This window comes from Enhydra lutris, unplaced genomic scaffold (assembly GCF_002288905.1).
Source record: "Enhydra lutris kenyoni isolate GAN:26980312 unplaced genomic scaffold, ASM228890v2 scaffoldscaffold39, whole genome shotgun sequence".
NCBI lineage: Eukaryota > Metazoa > Chordata > Mammalia > Carnivora > Mustelidae > Enhydra > Enhydra lutris.
Window position 1 is genome coordinate 3,929,538 of NW_019154123.1, and position 18,486 is coordinate 3,948,023.

The 18,486-nt window shown below is 43.9% G+C and overlaps 1 protein-coding gene across 3 annotated transcripts in view; it reads right to left on the reverse strand.

Moving 5' to 3' along the window:
• The window catches only part of LOC111155167 (retinoic acid receptor beta), a 396,013-nt gene that overhangs the window by 96,000 nt on the left and 281,527 nt on the right, over positions 1–18,486 (reverse strand). For all 3 annotated transcript variants that reach the window (XM_022515247.1, XM_022515245.1, XM_022515246.1), the window contains exon 3: positions 10,372–10,513. In XM_022515247.1, coding sequence (XP_022370955.1) covers positions 10,372–10,513 — 142 coding nt within the window. The remainder of the gene's footprint in view (positions 1–10,371; positions 10,514–18,486) is intronic.

Genomic DNA, 18,486 nt, shown 5'->3' on the forward strand with positions numbered 1-18,486 from the left:
CAGAAAGCAATTCATGAATTCCTTCCCACAAGTATACGAGGTAGGTACTATCATCCTCTCGGTGCCACAGACAAGGAGCCAGAGGCACAGAGATGCTAAGTCTCCTGTCTGAGATCACATAGCGCTATGTGAGAGGTGGGCCGGGGTCAGAATCAACTGTCCCTCCAGTCTGTGTTTCAAGCCACAACACTTTCCCTTTCCCTGTTGCTCTTCGGAGGGAGGAGTTAACAGTGCAACTTGAGGTCTGCCCTGTTCCTCATATTCCCTCCACCAGTTCACCTGATCCTTGAAATCCCACCAGGATGGATCCACCCCTTCAGTGACCCTTTGTTGTATCAGGACAGGACCGAAGCCGGAGGATCCAAGAAAGCAACACTCAGCGGCCCATTCTTGAGCCGTGGAGATGGGAAAGAGCTGAGGGGGCCGGAGCAAGACAAAGGCAGGTCAGTGGGCTACTGACCAAGAACTGACATGACACAGGGGCTCTGGAAGGGGCTGAGGCTCCCTCCGAGTCTGTTCCATTCCTGTCAAGATACAGGAACACCCGACCGACTAACATGTAGAACCCCTCTCGTGATATTTCACAGATAGGCCACTCAACTCTTGGGATTTCTATCTACATTGGGTTTTTTGTTTGTTTGTTTGTTTTGCTTAAATAAAATTTGCAGAATATTACTGCTGTGAAAGTAAAAGCAGTACTGTCTGACATAAATAGGAGTTAAGAGTAACAAATAAACAGGGTTTTCAGGTTGACTGCCTCAGTAAGCAAAACCACTCTCTTTCGTAAGGCTTTTCTGCAGCCGTGGGAGAGTCAAGTAGTAGCAACACACACTGAGGGGCATGTAAGGCCTCAAATACGTACTGTCTGGCCATTTATGAACACTCATCCTCCTCTGAAATAAAATTTCATCTGAACTAGGTATGGCTGCCTGTCCTCTCTCTGTTAAGAAGAGGGAGTAGCAAAGGCTTAAGAGGTATAAACTAAGGATGTACCAGCACCGAACAGATTTTCTCATCAGTAATACGAATATCAAACGAATACAGAAAAGGGCTCACTTTATCACTCTCTGATTTGGTATGATCGCATATGAAGTTTAGTGCTCCCCCAAATTAGGTTTTGTAGGCTGTGTACAGAATTTACACTGGGGAAAACCCTGTACTGAACTTGTACCTTCGTGAAATTAAATCATACACAACAGAAAATGTGATTGGGGAGCAAAGATGGGTGAGATACTGAAACTAGCTGGGTGGCATTAAATCCACACCAGAACAGTGTGGTTAGAAAAGGGAAGTGTAGTTGAAAAGCTCCCGGGAATGGGAATGAGGACCCATGCCTTAAAGCCAACAGCATGACGGTAGTCAAGTCTCTTAGCCTCTCCGAATGTCAGGACCCCCAGGATCCAAATGCTATTCCTGTTCTACCTGCCACATGGGATGACCCAAAGTCTTGGGAGACTCCACTGCTGGAAGCACTCTGGGACCAACAACTGCCCTATTACCACCCATGTCCCTCCTGCCATGCGGCTGACTGCACAAGCAGGCCACGGGTTAGATTTGTTTGGGAGGAGGATGATGAGGGACTTGGAGAAGGTGGGCCACAGAGTCCCATATAAAGGGTGGGGAGAGATGGAATGTACCCTAGGGACAAACAAAAGTGGAAGCAAGGACTGAAAGACACTTTGCTTCCTTGGTGATCAGGTGCTAAGCAGACACTGCCTGGGACACCCCGATGGCCTCACCTTGAGCTGACAGGTACAGGGAGAGGCCCAGGCGTCCTTTCTAACACCCCAGTTCGGTTTTCCCCATGGAGTTGGGTTCCACGATACCAGGATCCCATCCCATTCTCTGATTACACATGTCCCAGCATCTCCGGGCAAATGAGCCATCTGCCTCCCAGTTTCCAGTAGCTGAGGAAGGCGGATATTTATTTTAGACACTATGCCTGCAAACTTTATTTTTAATACTGTGACATAATATTTGGGGCTGTATATCTAGACGGTGGTGTTATAAACAATTCAAAATGACGAGAGCCTGTGCCCTTCACTTTTCTCCTGAAGGAGGAGCTGGGCTGTGTAGTTATTAAAATAAAAAGCAGCTGTGGCAGCAGCAACCAGAGCACAAAACAGAGCCTGTGTCACCACCAGAGGAAGAATCTCCCTGGGAGAACAGTGATCATTATTTAGCACCTACTGTGTGCCACGCAGGGTGCTAAACGCGTCGCCCTCCCAAAGGCGCAATGCAGAAAACAACCCAGCGAGGTTGCTCTACCTTGTAGGTGAGCTCCTTGCACTTGAAACGAAATGACACCTCTTGCCAAGGATGAGGCTGCCAGAGGGCAAGGTTGGATTCGAACCCAGCTCAGGCTCAGCCCTTTGTTCCCTTGGCTCGGCTCTGTCCTCCTGTGTCACGGAAATTTCTCCTTTCTCTGAGGTGAGAATGTGCTGAGCGTCCCTTTTCCAGGAGCCAGGCTGCAGGGAGAAATGTGTTAGTAAAGCTGAAGGAATTTTAATACTTCCTTTGCAGTCTGAGTGTTAATGGGCCTGAAGTCCCACAGTGGCACTGACATCACCGGGCTGCCAGTGCCCAAACGGAATTGGGTTTTTTTAATCTCCCGAACAGATGCAGGAAAACAGTAACATTTGGCAAGTGGAAAGGGACAGCAGATTTTTACTTTCCAGCTTCCGCAACGTTTTTAGATAAAAAATATAAAGTTTCCAGCCTTCCATTTACTTCTAGGGGGGCTCTGTGGGGATTTGGGTATGCATGGGGCAGAAAGGAGACACACAGGGTTAATGCTGCCTCTCCTCGGGGCAGAACAGACCAACAGCCCTTCACGCTGAACCTTGGGAACGCAGTAACAAGCCAGGACGTAACATGGGAACAAATGAAGAAATAAACTAAAATCAGAAAGACATTAAGTGCCCTAATGATGATTTTTATGTAATTTCCCAAGCACACAGGGCAACCTACAACATGAATTTTCTCATTCTAAAGCCAGTAAAATCCAGCCATAGAACCAATGAGCACATCGATATAATTTGTGCCTCAACAGAAGTGATTTTAACTGAGGTTAAGTACCTTTAATCCAAAAGGTTTGTTTTAATGGAAGTTTAACAGTAAAGGGGAAACAAAACACAGAACAAAGAAACCTCTCGTGGTGGTATCAAAGTGTCCATGCAAAGCGCATTCATTCTAGCCAATCGACCCATGGGGACGTTCATGTCCAACGGAGAAATCAGAATTTAGAGACTTTATAAAAAGCTGTTTTTAAGCTCAATATGCCCCAAATGAGAAGGTGTCAATGAGCACTTAGGGATTCCCAAATTCAGAGATTATTCAACTGCTTTATTCTACAAATATACTTATACAACTGTCACGGGGCGGGGGGGACTGCTGTGAAATTAACATGGAACAGCGTTCTCAAGCAAAATCAAAGACATGTTTTGCCCACCACTCCAAAGCATGGCCCACATAAACATAAGCTCAAAGGCAATTTGAAGAGGTTCCTTTGTGAATTAGTGGCCAGTGGTTTTCAGAAAGAAAAGAAATAGAACGGGGGTGGCAGGCACAGTAACCCCTGCAGTGTTTCTGTTACAGATGTGGAGTGAGGGCATCCCATCTGGAAGGCCAGAGGACCAGGGGAACCTGGTCGAATATTAGAAGCATCCAGAGCCCGCTATTTCCCCTTTATCATGGCACACGAGTCTTGATTCTGGCCGACTTTGTATCTTTCATTTTCCTATTGGCCTCCTGACCCCGATGTCTAGCCCATCCCTGGATCCTCCTTTTTGTCAGTGAGCAATCTGATGGCCTAGAACTGGCCAAGTGAGCCCCCAATCCTGCCACTTGTCCATGTTAGCCTCCACCTTTGTGGGCTTTTGCCATACACAGTTACACAGCTGCCTGTTCAGCTCAACCATTTTCCACGGCAAATCCACCAGGAGATCTAATATCCTCTGGGGGAGAGAACTGGCAAGAGGAAGCTGATTGGAGAAACACTGTTGTCTAAACAGGATTAAAAGCATCAGTTCTCACATCATGCCCAGGCTGTCAGTCAATACTAAAGTTCCTTTTACTCAGGTAGAAAACACAACCCCAACGAAGTTGCACAACTTGTTCTGGGTCCGAAGCCGGTAAGTGAAGGCCCGAGGGAGGAATACGGGTGTGCATAACCACAACTGTTTTGGGCCTGGCACCTTTTCAGGAAGGAAAGGCAGGGAGATGTTGGATTTGGTTGTCTTTTACAACAGCCAGGGCACCCGGCTGGCTCAGTCGGTGAGCATTGGACTCCTGATCCCAGGATCATGAGTTCAAGTCCCTTGTTGGTGGGAGAGCCCACTTAAAATTTAAATAAATAAATAGTCAAATTTAACCACCTGACAAGTCTAACTTCACTGGACATCATGCTGACGTCAGGGCTATAAGGTGAGGAAGACATGATGTTTGCCTTGCCTTTTAGGAGTTCTTTGTTTTTTTTTTTTTTTTTTAAGATTTTGTATTTATTTATTTGACAGAGAGAGAGAGAGATCACAAGTAGGCAGAGAGGCAGGCAGAGAGAGAGGGGGAAGCAAGCTCCCTGCTGAGCGGAGAGCCCGATGTGGGACTCGACCCTGAGATCATGACCTGAGCCGAAGGCAAAGGCTTAACCCACTGAGCCACCCAGGCGCCCCTTTTAGGAGTTTATGATCAGTCTAGCCAGGGAGCCTCGGCAGTGTGTGAAGAATCACACAGTAGTAAGTCTGCAGTTCGTGGGGGTATATTCAAAGTAATAGAGGAACATGGGGAAGAATGAATGACGTGGAGTGCGGATTGGGGTTCAGGGAGGCTGCCCAGAGAAAATGACACTTCTGCCAGCTCCTGGGGCTCAACTGAAGGAGAAGGGACTAGACAGTCAGTTCCAGGACACAGCCTCCAGAGAAACATGGAGCCGTGAGGCTTGTGGGTCAGCATGGCCCAGTGTGGCTGGAAGCTGGGGCTTCTACTCGTAGGAGAGGAGCAGACGACAGTGGGAGATGAGCTGAGCATGAGATCACAGAGCAACCATAAGTGGCACACGTGACCACCAGGTGAACCACCTAAAGCAGAAGTAGGCAAAGTGTGGCCTTTGGGTCAAACCCAGCCCTCTGCTTGTTTTTGTAAACAGTTTTATTGGAACACAACCAATCTTTGCTTATGTACTTTCTATGGTTCCTTCTGTGATATAGTGACAGGCACAGAAATCACACAGCCCACAAAGCCAAAATATTTTCTTATTTGACCCTTTGAACAAAGTTTCCTGATCCCTGGCTTAAGGATTTGAGCTATTCATTTGGATTTCTGTAACTAACCCAAATGCACATGGTCAGGCTTTCTAAACTCCTATGGTCTCTATGTGGTATCATCTTAAACCTTCTCCTTCCCCATCATGGGCAATTAGTGGTTTATCTGTCTCATAAGCTTGTCCGGACATCTCTTTCACAATCCCAAATTTTATGTCTTCCTTTATTCTCTTTTTTATTTCTTATTTTAGGGCCACATACTTTCCTCTGGTGACATTGTTTCGAGCCTCCCACCCCACCGGCAGAAACGCATCATTCAACTTTGAGTCATTTTGCTTCCTTTGCCTCCTCCCCAAGTTCTTCATAAATTTTTGTACCACTTTTAGAATGCTGCTGAAAAATCGATTTTTTTCACTTGCTGCTACCACTTTCAAATTCCGTGCTTTGACAAATAGCTATTCCTCTGCAAAAAGGTTCCCCTAGTTTTTACAAAGCCCTTGGAAAATACAAGGTATACCCACCAGCATTTACAGAACAGAAACGTGAAGAAATAATCATGCTTTTCCCATCTGCCACACTAAAGGATTTCTTTTACCAGGAAATCCCCTTATTCATCGAAAACCAAATTTGAGCTATAAAAATTAAATCTGCACATAATTTTCTAGAGTATACATCTCTGCTATGCAACAAGGAGTGTGATTATTGTTTAACTAACCACTTGCAATAGTGTCAAAAAGGAAAGTCAGAGTTTCAAAAGCTGCTTTTTATGGCATGTAGCATGTATTACTACCGGGATCCAAATCCCAGCACTGCCCCTTACTAAATGTGTTACCCCAAATTAATTAACCTCTCTGTACCTAAGCTTCCACATCTGCCCAAAAAAGGGGAAGGAAGGGATTATAACTAATCTATTTCACAGGGTTGTTGTTAGGATCGAATGGGACAAAGTATTAAAAATGGTTAAGTAGTGCCTGGCCTATAGAACACACCGAGCCTATGATAGCTATTACTGTAATAGGATTCTTAGGTTTCCTTCTTTCCTTCAACAGCACAAAGAATAAGAATAGCACCGTGGGACCTGACAGGTCTTCCTGAGCATGGAGTAAATTTTTACCTTGTCTTTCCGATTCCCCACTTAGAGATGCTTTCCTCCCACACTCCTAGCCCACCTGGTTTGGGCAGGGTCAACCTCCATGCGGGGCTCCAGGGATTGGCACGTGGTCCACCCCTCCACCATCCCCAAGGCGAGACAGATAGACGGGGCACGTGATCCAAGTGAGGCCAGAGAGAACCAGGTCCTAGGCACTGATGGAATGATGGTGACCCGAGCCTCTCTTTCTGTCAGGTAGATTATTAGGCGCAGCTATTAGTGGCATCTTTAGTAGCCATTTATAAAATCTTCCTGGAAACAAAATCAACACGGTAAAAAATAGCTGTGGGAGGCAAAGGGGAACCATTCCCTGAAAAGGAACGCAAGCCCTCGGATGCATACGGGTTACTCTGGACTGTCCAGGTACCTGTGCCGATGTTTTAAGCTTATGTCCAGTTTGAGCTGAGTTTTCTGTCACTTGCATCCCCAAAGTTCTGACACATACTAATGAGTCCTCATGACCTACGGCAAGAATTGAATGCAAATCTTGCTAATCTTGGTACCTCCGAGAAAGCAGGGCCAGAAGAAGGAAGAGCTGAACTGTAATCTTGGTTCTGTCTTCAGCCAGTTGGGGATTGCTGGGAAAACCGTTTCATCTTTCTGGGTCCCAGTGTGCTTGGATGTCAAGTGAGAGAGGTGAGTGAAAATCAATCTCTAAGATCCCTTTTCAGTTCTAACATTCTATGAGTCTCTATTATGCTTGGATTCGTTTCAGTTGCGAATACTGTGGTATAATTGGTTACCGATTCTAGTTATTTTCCTGCTTCTTTTTGTTTCAACTTTAAAAATATCCTTTTAGACCCTCAGTCTCTATACTCCAAGTGTTTATTCCCTTTTCTTCAATTTCCTTCTAAGGAAAATATATTTATTTTTGTATACTTGGGCATAATGATCCCATTTTCTTCTCATTTCTATATTTTTAAATCTAATTAAGGTGATAAGTTCCTTGAGGGTTGAAACTAGAGTTTTCCTGTGGGTGTAAACATTATTATTATTTTTTTTAATTGGCAACCAAGCTGCCAGTTTTTACAGAGCAGCAGGATATGGGTTTTAAGTAATGTAAGCAGGAAATGGGTCTCCAGCCCACACAAAATAAATGCAAAAGTACTGATTTACCCTGAGTCCACATCTGGCTTACTCATTTATAATTTCAGCCTAGACTAAAATTCTCCCACAGAACTGCAGTGTGACAGTCTTGTCTACAGAATGTCAGACCAAAAATGGAGTGTCAAGGGATCATCCTGTGGCTCTCACTTACGTATACAAAAAATCTGGCTATTTCAGGGCAATGTCATGATTTTCTCTTCCATGGTAGGGTTGGGGGGCCTGAACTAAGTGAATATTAGCTCTGCATCTTCACATTTATTGATTTCAAGTAATTCAATAGCTCTAAAGTTTGGAGGGATCAAAGAGAACTGGCTGAAATATGTCAACTGACCCATCATACACACACAGAACTTTCTGGAGGGAAAAAAAACACTCCCAGGAGGGATGGCAGGATGCCTCCCTGTCTGATGACCCAGTCCATTCTTGTTCATCAGCACCCTAAATACAAATAAGTCCCCAACTTCAACTGCTTTAATAGGCACCTCTTGGCAAAATATAATCAAATTAGCTGGAGGTGGAGGTTTTAGGGCCGGCTGGTTTAGCGATTTGATTCAGGGTTCAATTTCTGTCTATCTTTCCACTCTTCCAACCATAGTGCCTGCTTTGTCCTAGAAGTGACTTCCCTTTGAGTTGAAGGATAGCTACTATGGGCCCTTGGGGCTACTTGGTTCCTTGTTCACATGCATTAGGAATCGTCCCAATATTCTAAGCACATGTCTTGGGTTCTGTTTAGGTAATTTTATCAAGATAAAATTTCAAATTTGCTCAGAAGTTACAAGAATGAGAACCCCTGTACACCCTTCATCTAATTCACAATTCTTAGTATATAATAATATACAACAGTATATTACAATGCTATAATCTACAGTCCATATTCAGATTTCACTCACTGTCCCAATAATGTCCTTTATAGCTATTTTCCCCTCTGACCCAGGATCCAATCTGGTTTATGCATTGCATATAACTGGCATGTCTCTCTTAATCTGGAACAGCCTTTCAGTCTGTCTTTGCCATTCATAATCTTGGCATTTTTGAAAGGCACTTGTGTTTGTTTGTTTTTTTTAATTGGGTTATTTGCTTTCTATTTATTGAGTTTTTAGAGATTCGTATATTCTAGATACGAGTCCTGAATCAGATGTGCGATTTGTAAATACTTTCTCCTAGTGTGTGCCTTGTGTTTTCATTCATTTCATAGTAACTGTTGAAGAGCAGACATTTCTTATTTTGATGAAGTCTAATTTATCTTTCTCTCTTTCACGGATACCAAGCACAAGTTTTGAACTCATTCTCATTAGACTGGCCGAGGTTACAAATTCACACCATGAACCAGTAACAGAATATGACAGACTGGGACACAATAGGATGCTTGGCTTGAGTCAGCTGAATTGTTCCCAATCCCGCTGTTTTTCCTCAAGTATAGAAACCCAAGAAGTGGAAAAGCATATTAAACTCAGGGTACATTTAGGAAAGGTGAAGGATGGAATGGATGTTGGGCAACATCCTCTAGAAGCTACTCCAGGAAAAAGCCAGTCGACCACCTGAGCACCCTCAGGGCAGTGCTGCCTGGCTCTGGGGCCATTCCCTCCTCAGTCTCCCCACCATCCAATGGCCACATGTCCCAGTTCCAAAATCCAAGAGTCCTTGTCCTGTAACATGCATCTTTGAGCCAGCCTGTAAGATCGTGGCTGACGTACCCGGCTTTTTTTTTTAAAGAGAGAGGGAGTGAGAAAGCATGTGGGGGCGGGGTGGATGGACAGAGGAAGAGGGAGAAAAGAATCTCAAGCAGACTCCCCACTGATAGCAGAGGCTGATGAAGGGCTGGCTCCCTCTCACAACCCTGAGATGGTGATCTGAGCCGAAATCAAGAGTCAGTTGCTTAATCGACTCAGCCATCCAGGTGCCAGTACCTGGCCTTTTGTCTCATATCTTAGAGGGCAGGGACCATGTCTCAGGCATCACTAGCACCCCCTCACACCACAAGCCCGGTGCCTCACTCACAGTCTGCCTTCACCAAATCCCCAAGTCATGGGCTGAATGAGGAAGCAGCAATCACATTAGGTGCTTCACCATGCACACAACCGTATGTCTTCCTTTGGCCTGCCTGAGCCAAGCCATCTGCCCATCAATTTCCTGTCCCCTCCACGTGAAAGCACCAAAGAGAGAAATGCAAGTAATGAAGTTTTTTGTAGTGTACATACTGTCTGCATTAAATGATGTATATTTCAAGTCCCCATTATCAGATGTTTATGGACCACTAATTTTTAATTTACTAAAATGTTCTCTTTTGCATTAAAAAAATGTTTAATTATTTCGAGGAGGGGGTGGCTGGGAGGAAAAAAAGCTAAATCAAGTTTAGAAAAATGCCAACACACCGAGTTTCTAAATATTTCTCCCACAACAGAAGTTTTATGCCCCCTTCCCTTTGAAAAAGGGCTGGTTATTACTACTGTTAATATTCATGCCTCTCGTCTCATTTTTTTTCTCCCAGATACAGGCAAAACTTTTTGTTCGTACTGTCAGGATGGGGAAATGGGAGTCTCTAAGTGGCTATATGATATATCTGAGTTTCCAGTGGCTCTGAAACCCTCAGGGAGTTAGTACCGCTTTGGAATACAAATCTGCCATCAACAACACAGCTCCTGCCTTTTTTCCCAACTGCTACTCAAGTTTTATCTGAAAATCCCCACAGTTCTGTTTTCCTACCACCTCTTTTTACACCTAGCCTTGGCAATCTATCCTGAGTGTCAGGTCGAGTTCCACATACTATGTCCTCCACGACTTGATTTTGGAAGCTGAGCAAATCATATTTATAGATAAGACAAAGACAGAGAAAAAGTTTTTTGAACCTCCACTTACATTCTTTGGACATTCCCACTTCAAAGCACTTCTGGAGTCGACAGTATTGGCATCGATTCCTGGTGACTTTGTTAATAACACAGTTCTTATCTCGATGACAAGTGTAAATCATGTTCTTCTGAATACTTCTGCGGAAAAAGCCCTGCAAGCAAGCGAGAAGATGAGAAGACTAAGTAAAACTACCAACTTTCATGAGAAATCAAAGCCAGCCTTATCAATGCACGGATTGCTCGGTCTGACTCATGAAGTGATGGAAGCAGAAACGTTAACGTATTTGAGCCTTAAAATCTTTGGGAAATATTCATAGTCAGCTCTCCCTTTGTTTCTAATCAGAAAGCCCCTTTTAATCAAAACTAGACACGACCGTTATGATCTTGCTGAAGGAAAAATGAATACGAAGCTAATTCACTTGGAAAACATAATGCGGAGCTGGGTTCCCTCCAAACAGGCTTAACTTCATAAGCAGCTCCTTTGCTGGTCAGAAAAATTTCAGGTGAGCCCACTACCAAGAAACCCAACATCAGATGCACTACATTTGCAAAAGAAATGATAAGAGTCAGGGAAGAATGAGGTCTTTTCAAGAAAGTCTTTTCCACTTCGTTCCCGCATATTTAGCTCATTACAATATTTAAAATATAATTTAACTTATAGAGTATTTAGAAAAATATTATCCAAGATTGGAAATAAGGTATAAAAAGACTTGCCCATTTAATAGCACATTGGAGCAGTGCTGTCCAAAATGGTAGCCACTAAAAACATAGAGGTATTTAAATGAAAATTAATAACAATGAAATGAAATTTAAAAATCGATTCCTCAGTTGCACTAGCCACATTTCAAATGCTCAAGAGCCACAGATAGCTCATGGCTACCACACTGGACAGCCATCTGTATGGAAGATCTTCGTCATGGCAGAAAGTTCTGTGGGGCAGCACGGTTCCGAAGCACTGGCTTTGTGACAAGCTTACCTAAGAGTCCTCTGACACTCTTGGGAAATGTAACTTTGTTTGACCTACTATTTACGATTGATTGGACATGGGCTCTGTAAAGACTGGAGAAGGCTGATAAATTACAGATCTATTTGTTAAGGATAGGTGCAAAGATTTCTGTCTGGCTGAAATATAACCAAAGAGTATTGTTTTATTGCCTTGTAGGACATTAACCAGTTTTGTATCTGACTTTACAGTCTGATCCCAGCATTCTTTCTGCCTTTCACCATTATCTGCCAAGCAATCTACCTAGCCACCTAGATATTTTGTTCAAGTCCTCCTTTGAACCAGCTTTGCCATCCTGCTATTTCTCTCACTCTTGAGTTCAACAAATCTCCAACTACATGCTTCCTGAATATTTGAATGAGCTGTTACTTCTCAACTTTCTGAAAATTATATTTTGGCCAAAGCAGCAGTTTATCCCGATTTTTGTGAAATGCTGATGAAATAAAGCAGATTATAGTCTCATGAGCACATGGGTGGCCACCTTCTCCCCTTTGTCCTCCTCATTTCTCCCACACCGTTTGCAGACAATGGATAATCAAGGGCTGCTTGTTACTACACAGATGAATGAGCAGTGAGTGGAGGGCATACCTGATCTCTTTTCTCTCTCCTAACTGCCCAACAAAAACCTCTAAATTGCTAGGAGTATTAAGAGCAGGGAGCTTTCCCTTCTCAACTGTGATGTGACTTTTACCTACATTAGCAACCATTCTCTCAGACGTAAGAAACACACCACGGAATGTGCTAAACAGCACACAAGGCTCACCATCTGAGTTCAGCTTTCCCTGTCGTGCATTAACACTCTGGGAACCAGAACTAAAATCATTTAAAGCTAAAGCACATTGACAAAGAAAGCTCATGTAACACCCATTGTTTAGGATATTTACGTGGGCACCCTAGGATTTTAATGTCTAAATAAACATATTTTTACTGGCATAGTTCAACTGTAAACGCCTGGAAATCTTGTTTAAGGTTGCAACTCCTGTCACATCCCAGACACATACCTTTTCCAAGAAAACACAGTTTATTTTGGTACTTCTGGAGCTACAAATATGCCCCAAATCCAAAATAACAGGTTACCAATACTCCGAACCTCTAAGAGAACCTGTGCAGGGTGGTCACCTCAAACATATCTTTTCAATGCAAAAAATATACCTACAGGACACTTCTGGCTGCCAGATGAACAAACTCGATTTACAGAAACTGCAGGGCTCTCCTGCCAAGAAACACTGACCCAATGGAAGATCTGGTCTTTTCTGCATGTTCAAAGCAAGTGAGGTATGGACAAAGGTGACCCCCTCCATTTATTAAAAAGCTAAATATTCAGTTCAGCAAATTCTTAGTGAGTGACCAAGAGGGGGAGAGAAAACAATGCCATGATACTCAAATGAAAGAAGAAAGAGGAAAAGAACTTTCTGTGTCATTAGTTATCCACTCAGTCAGGTTCAGTAACAACGTCGGCAGAAACTAAATAGGTCTTCTTGGTTTTCCAAATCAGGTTTTTGGCTAGATATCAGGTGAAGGTCTAAGTTTCAGTAAATCATTTCCACCATGGTACGATACTTGCTGACTAATATATATGCTGGGAGGCATTTTTTATACGTGGATTGGGTAAACAGAAGAGCCCTCTGAGGCCAAAGAGAGGTTTGCATTCTACAAATCCTCCTCCCAGTAGATGTGAGATATTATTATTTGAACCTTATTTCCTCATAGACCACTGCTCTGAGACCTAGTGTGTGCCTGTGTGTGACATGGTAGCCCCAAGCCACCTCAATTTTATCTACTTAATATTTTTACTGAGGCTAATTCTTCTTTTTATTTTTAACATTACTTAAAATGGAGGAAGACCGTTAATCTCTGGCTTCATTTGAAAACCAGCACTGAGGGACCTTGGGTGGCTCAGTTGTCGGGCCTCTGCCTTCGGCTCGGGTCACGATCCCAGGGTCCTGGGTTCAAACCCCGCATCGGGTTCCCTGCCCGGTGGGAAGCGTACTTCTCCCTCTCCCACTCCCCCTGCTTGTGTTCCCTCTCTATGTCTCTGTCAAAAACAAACAAGCAAACAAACAAAAAAACAAAAACAACAACAAAAAAAACAACTTAAAAAATAAAGAAACCCAGTATCGACTGTCAATATTAAAAGGCAAATATAACACAAATAAAATGAAAGTCAAGCAAAATAATAATCAGATATTATTTCACTCACTGGATACTAAATCTGCTAAGGGCTTAAAACCCCAGACGGTGTCACTTCATGCTGAAAAGGGAGCTAAGCAAGTGTTAGAGATAGCTCAGCACTGACTTGAGATTTCCTCTTTGAGGAATTCAGAGAAAATGTTTCTTATTATGTGGTTCAGTGAGATATAAAGCCACGAATCTGTGCCACCTAAAATTGGAACCTGCACACTTTGAGAAACAAAGTCTTGTCAAATATAAAAATGGGCTTTAAAAGTGCGGAGTCCAAAGCGTGATAGTCCTTGAAGCAAGTGGATGGGCAGAGACATGCCTAGAGGAGAAGACACTGAAAAGTTGAGTGTGTAAAAGCAAGGACTGGGCCCCATTTGGAGGAGATGTCTGGGGAGTGGGGGGAGGAAGGAGAGAGAAGGGGTAGGAGGCAGGAGAAGAAGAGCCGTGGAGAGGAAATCCAAGGGCTGGATCGCAGCCTCCTCACGACCACTGTGTGGCCTTGGGCACCTCAGGCCAAAAAGGCGAAGCTCTCTCCTCTCCTCAGTGAGGGGCTGGATGGCTGACTTCCAAGATCCTATCTAGCTGTACATTTCTGGAATTCCAAGTGCATCTTCACACCAGTGACAAGGTGGGATGTCTTGAAAGCAAGGATGAAAAGAGTTTCTGTGAGCAAAGAAAATGGCCAAGGAAGAGGTGGTGTTTGAAAACTAAGGAAGAACAGGTCCTCTACCTGTACAGGCAAAAACTACAACTTGCGGGGGACCAGCCTAGAGCTGCTGACACTACAACTGTATTCTTTGGTGCGGGGGCAGAGGGGGTAGAAAGAGAAAATCTTAAGCAGGACCCATGCTCAGTGCAAGCAGGACACAGGGCTGCATCTCACAACCCTGAGATTACGACCTGAGAAGAAATCTAGAGTTGGACACTTAACCAACTGAGCCACCCAGGTGCCCTGCCTCCCCAATTTTATTCTTGCTTTCCTAAAATATCCTTTGCCCAGTAAACCCAGAAAAATTCTGTCTTCAGGATGTATGTCACCTCATCCAGCCTTCTCTGAATGATCCAAGCACACATAAACGCTTCCTCTTCTAGGTAACCTTGGTATTTTGTTTGTCTTTCTATATTATTCCAAATCAAGTATAGTATTTAAAATATTAAACAATAGCCCTGTTTACTTCAGAGGCTACCTGAGCAACATGGAAGAATGCTAGCCTGTGGCCAGCAGTCACAGCCTTGGGGAGCCAAATGGGTATAATAAATTTCTACAACGGGGTGTCACCGTATCACCAGCAGTTGTGACATCTTCTTTGCGGACCCCCTGACAGAGAAGAAGCAGGGTCATGGAGACCAGCTTTCCCAGAACTAAAGTGGGCAAGTTGCTGGGCTCCCACATGGCCTCAAAGCAGTGTTTAATGTGTCTTCCCCGGAACCAAGACAGTGGACTTGGGTGGGGGAGAGAAAGACGTTTTGGTGGCAATGGTTACTTGACAGATGGTAGGAAAGTATTTTAATATTTCAACACCTAATAAAACTGTATGAGTGCATGAATATCCCCAGTACTGGGACAGTGGATTAGCATGGGAGATAATAAATAGTTGTTCAATGAACAAACGGATGATGATGCCCTCAGCTCTAATCAGAGACAGAGTGAGACTCCTGGATGTACTATGCCTTAATTCCATAAGATATTCACCCACAGTAACGCATTCCCTGAGGAGGATATTGTCCGTACTTAAGAAAGTGAGCTGCCAGACTTCTCAGAATTTAGTAGAAGACCCACTGGGCTGAGATGTAATCAGCTTAGACAGTCAAGACTTCTGGGTTGACATGGTTACATGTCAACCATCATTAACATGGATTCATGTTGGTTAGCTATGATTTCTGTCATTGATCATAACTTCTGTTGGTTAATTTTTATTTCTCTGTGACTTTTGGTGGTAAATCAGGACTCCTGTGGTTTCGGAGAAACACAATTAACACTCTAGCTACTTGAATCAAGAAGACAGATCTGCACCACGAACTGAGTCCCGTATTTTCTGACCACAGTTTTTCCAACCTCTCTTACCTCATGCTCCTATTCTTATTATCAGGAAAACTGAGATCCAGGCAAAAGAAAAGAAAAAAGTACACCTATGGTGGCGAAGGCCACATATGCATTGGAGTGATTTGCTTCGTGTCTTAGCAATAATCCTGGAATGCCCATTGCCTACCCAGATTACTTCTGTCTCCCCTTGGGGTTATGAGGTACCATTGTCCCACCTAATCGTCTCCTACCTGCAGTGCAGACATACTCCTAAATCAAAAGGAAAGGTGACCATCTTTTTTAAATCTAAATATTCTCTTCTCCCTAAATATCTAAAATTCATAATTACCTTGATAGACTAGTCATGTCTTCCAAATCCATCAAGGACATAGAGAAAAGTGGCTCATTGCCTTCTATCCTTCGTGTTTTGATCCGATAACTTCCGCCTCCTTATCTCCTCCAGTACTCTCAAATCATTGCTCTAATTCTGATCATTTTTTTCATTTTTTTCTTCTGTGGACCATGTTTCAAATTCTGGTTTTCAGATGTCACCACACATAATATCCCCTACCCCCTCCCCAATAGAGTGCTTTTTGTTGGTTTAGATGCTAGCCTGGCGATTAAGAACTTAGGTTAGCTCGAGTACCTGTGGACTTGAACTCTAACTCTGTGGCTTACTATCTGTGGGACATTAAGTGAGTTACACGAAGGCCCATTTCCTCATTTGGGATAAGGAAAGTGCCTACACTTCATGGGATTATCTAGTGTACCCAATTAAGGGACACATAAAGTGTGAAGCCAATGCCCAGGACATAGGAAGTGAATGATAGCTTTTGCTACTGATGAAACCTCCTCTTTTCAAAGCTTTCTTCTGGAAAACTTCCAATACACATTTTGTATTTAAAATAAAGACTCCCCGATAGGAAAGAACACTGTTCTCACTCTCTGAACAATACAGATTATTATGGGTAAACAACCTCACGGTTCCAAAGGCCATCTCTCTCTATATATTCATTCCCGTACTGATTCATTCATCCAATGCCAATTAACTGGAGTGGATGGTGGGTTCTCCTGGGGCATACAAAGATACAGAAAGCATGGTTCCTGCTCTTTCTCAACTTACCAGGAACATTAAACCAAGTGAACACTCTGTAGCAGATGCCACTGTGCAGTGTGATAAGAACTTTTAATGGAAGAGAAAGTGAAAAAGTGCCAAGTGCCTGGCACAGAGTAGCCACACTTAAAATATTTACTGAGTAAAGCCATAAGAATTCAAAGGAGTTAGAAGGGAGACGGCACTTGATTCCAGCTCTAATGAAGGGGTAGGATTTGAATGGCAAGCTCTCCCTCAAGGAACAGCTCAGCTTTGCCAAGATCCCAGGTGAGGACATACGGGGAAGGGGCTGTGGTCTGGGCTGGCAGAGATGTAAATGATGGACTGTGTGTGTACAAGACACAGCTGAAAGAGCAGACTGACGATCAGACCAGCCAGGATCTAGATGGCCATGTTGGGCATTTACTGGGGAAGTACACACTCTTCCATGCAGAAGGCTAGGGTCAGAATAACAATCTGCCAAGATTGTTCAGGAGGCTGCCAATCTCTGATTTCCTCGTGCATTAATTTAACACATACTAAAGTGGATAGTGACCTCCGTGTATGAATACAAATACCTATATCTATACCCCTGAACCTGCTCTTGGGTCTGGTCAGAAACGTAGCCCAAGAATCCTTGATCTCTGAAATAACGGCCAATCTGCTCACTTGTATTTAATCATAGAGTTACCTGTGAGAATTCATAGTATGGTGTTTTGAGTAGAAGTAGCTTTTTTTTTTTTTTTAAAGATTTTATTTATTTATTTGACAGACAGAGATCACAAGCAGGCAGAGAGGCAGGCGGAGAGAGAGGAGGAAGCAGGCTCCTTGCTGAGCAGAGAGCCCGATGCGGGGCCCGATCCCAGGACCCTGGGATCATGACCTGAGCCGAAGGCAGCGGCTTAACTCACTGAGCCACCCAGGCGCCCCTAGAAGTAGCTTTTTAGGCCTAGAGCCATTTACATCAGGTTTAATATGTGTGAAATGTGTCATGATAGTTTGAAGAAAGGCACTAAGCAAAAACTTCTTTCTTGTGGCATCTCAGTGGCTCAGGGGCTTGGGCGTCTGCCTGTGGCTCAGGTCATGACCTCAGAATCCTGGCATTGAGCCTCACATTGGGCTCCCTGCTCAGGGGGGAGCCTGCTTCTCCCTCTGCCTGCGCCACCCCCCCACCCCGTCTCAAATAAGTAACATCTTTAAAAAAAAAAAAATTCTTTCTTTTATATAAACAAAACAAAACAAAACAAAACCTGGCAACTTGGCACTGGATCGGGATTAGGAGAAATCCACCCAAAAAGTAACACGGGAAGCACATCTGTTTGCACTGGGCTTCTGCAGAGTTAATTTCTATCCCATGCAAAGTTCAAAAGGGTAATTTCTCTTTCTAGAGTGAAAGAAGAGAGACAGTGAGGAGTGTTACTTTGTCCTTCTCCCTCGGTCATGAAAGGGAAAAAATTTCAACTCCCTCTCGTTCAGAAAGTAACCAGCTGGCTGCCCCGGTAGTCACTTACCCTGGCGCGCAGGTCTGGACCCTGGTGAGGGGCAGCCCCAGGCCAGCACAGAGCTGCAATTCCCATTTCCAGCCAGCAGTGAAGATGCGGCCAGTGGGAGGGGAGTACGGAATAATCCCATCACGGCTACTTTGGGAAACACGGTTTTCAGACCAGGAAACACGTTGCCTTAAACAAACAAAAAACACCCTCCGGAGTGAGTGGAAGTCTATGCGTGACAACGTCTGAAAAGTTATTAATAGCAAGATTTGTGGGGGAGAAAGAGAAAAGTGAAGACCTTTTCACCCCACTGAAAGACAATGGGTGAGAGGGAG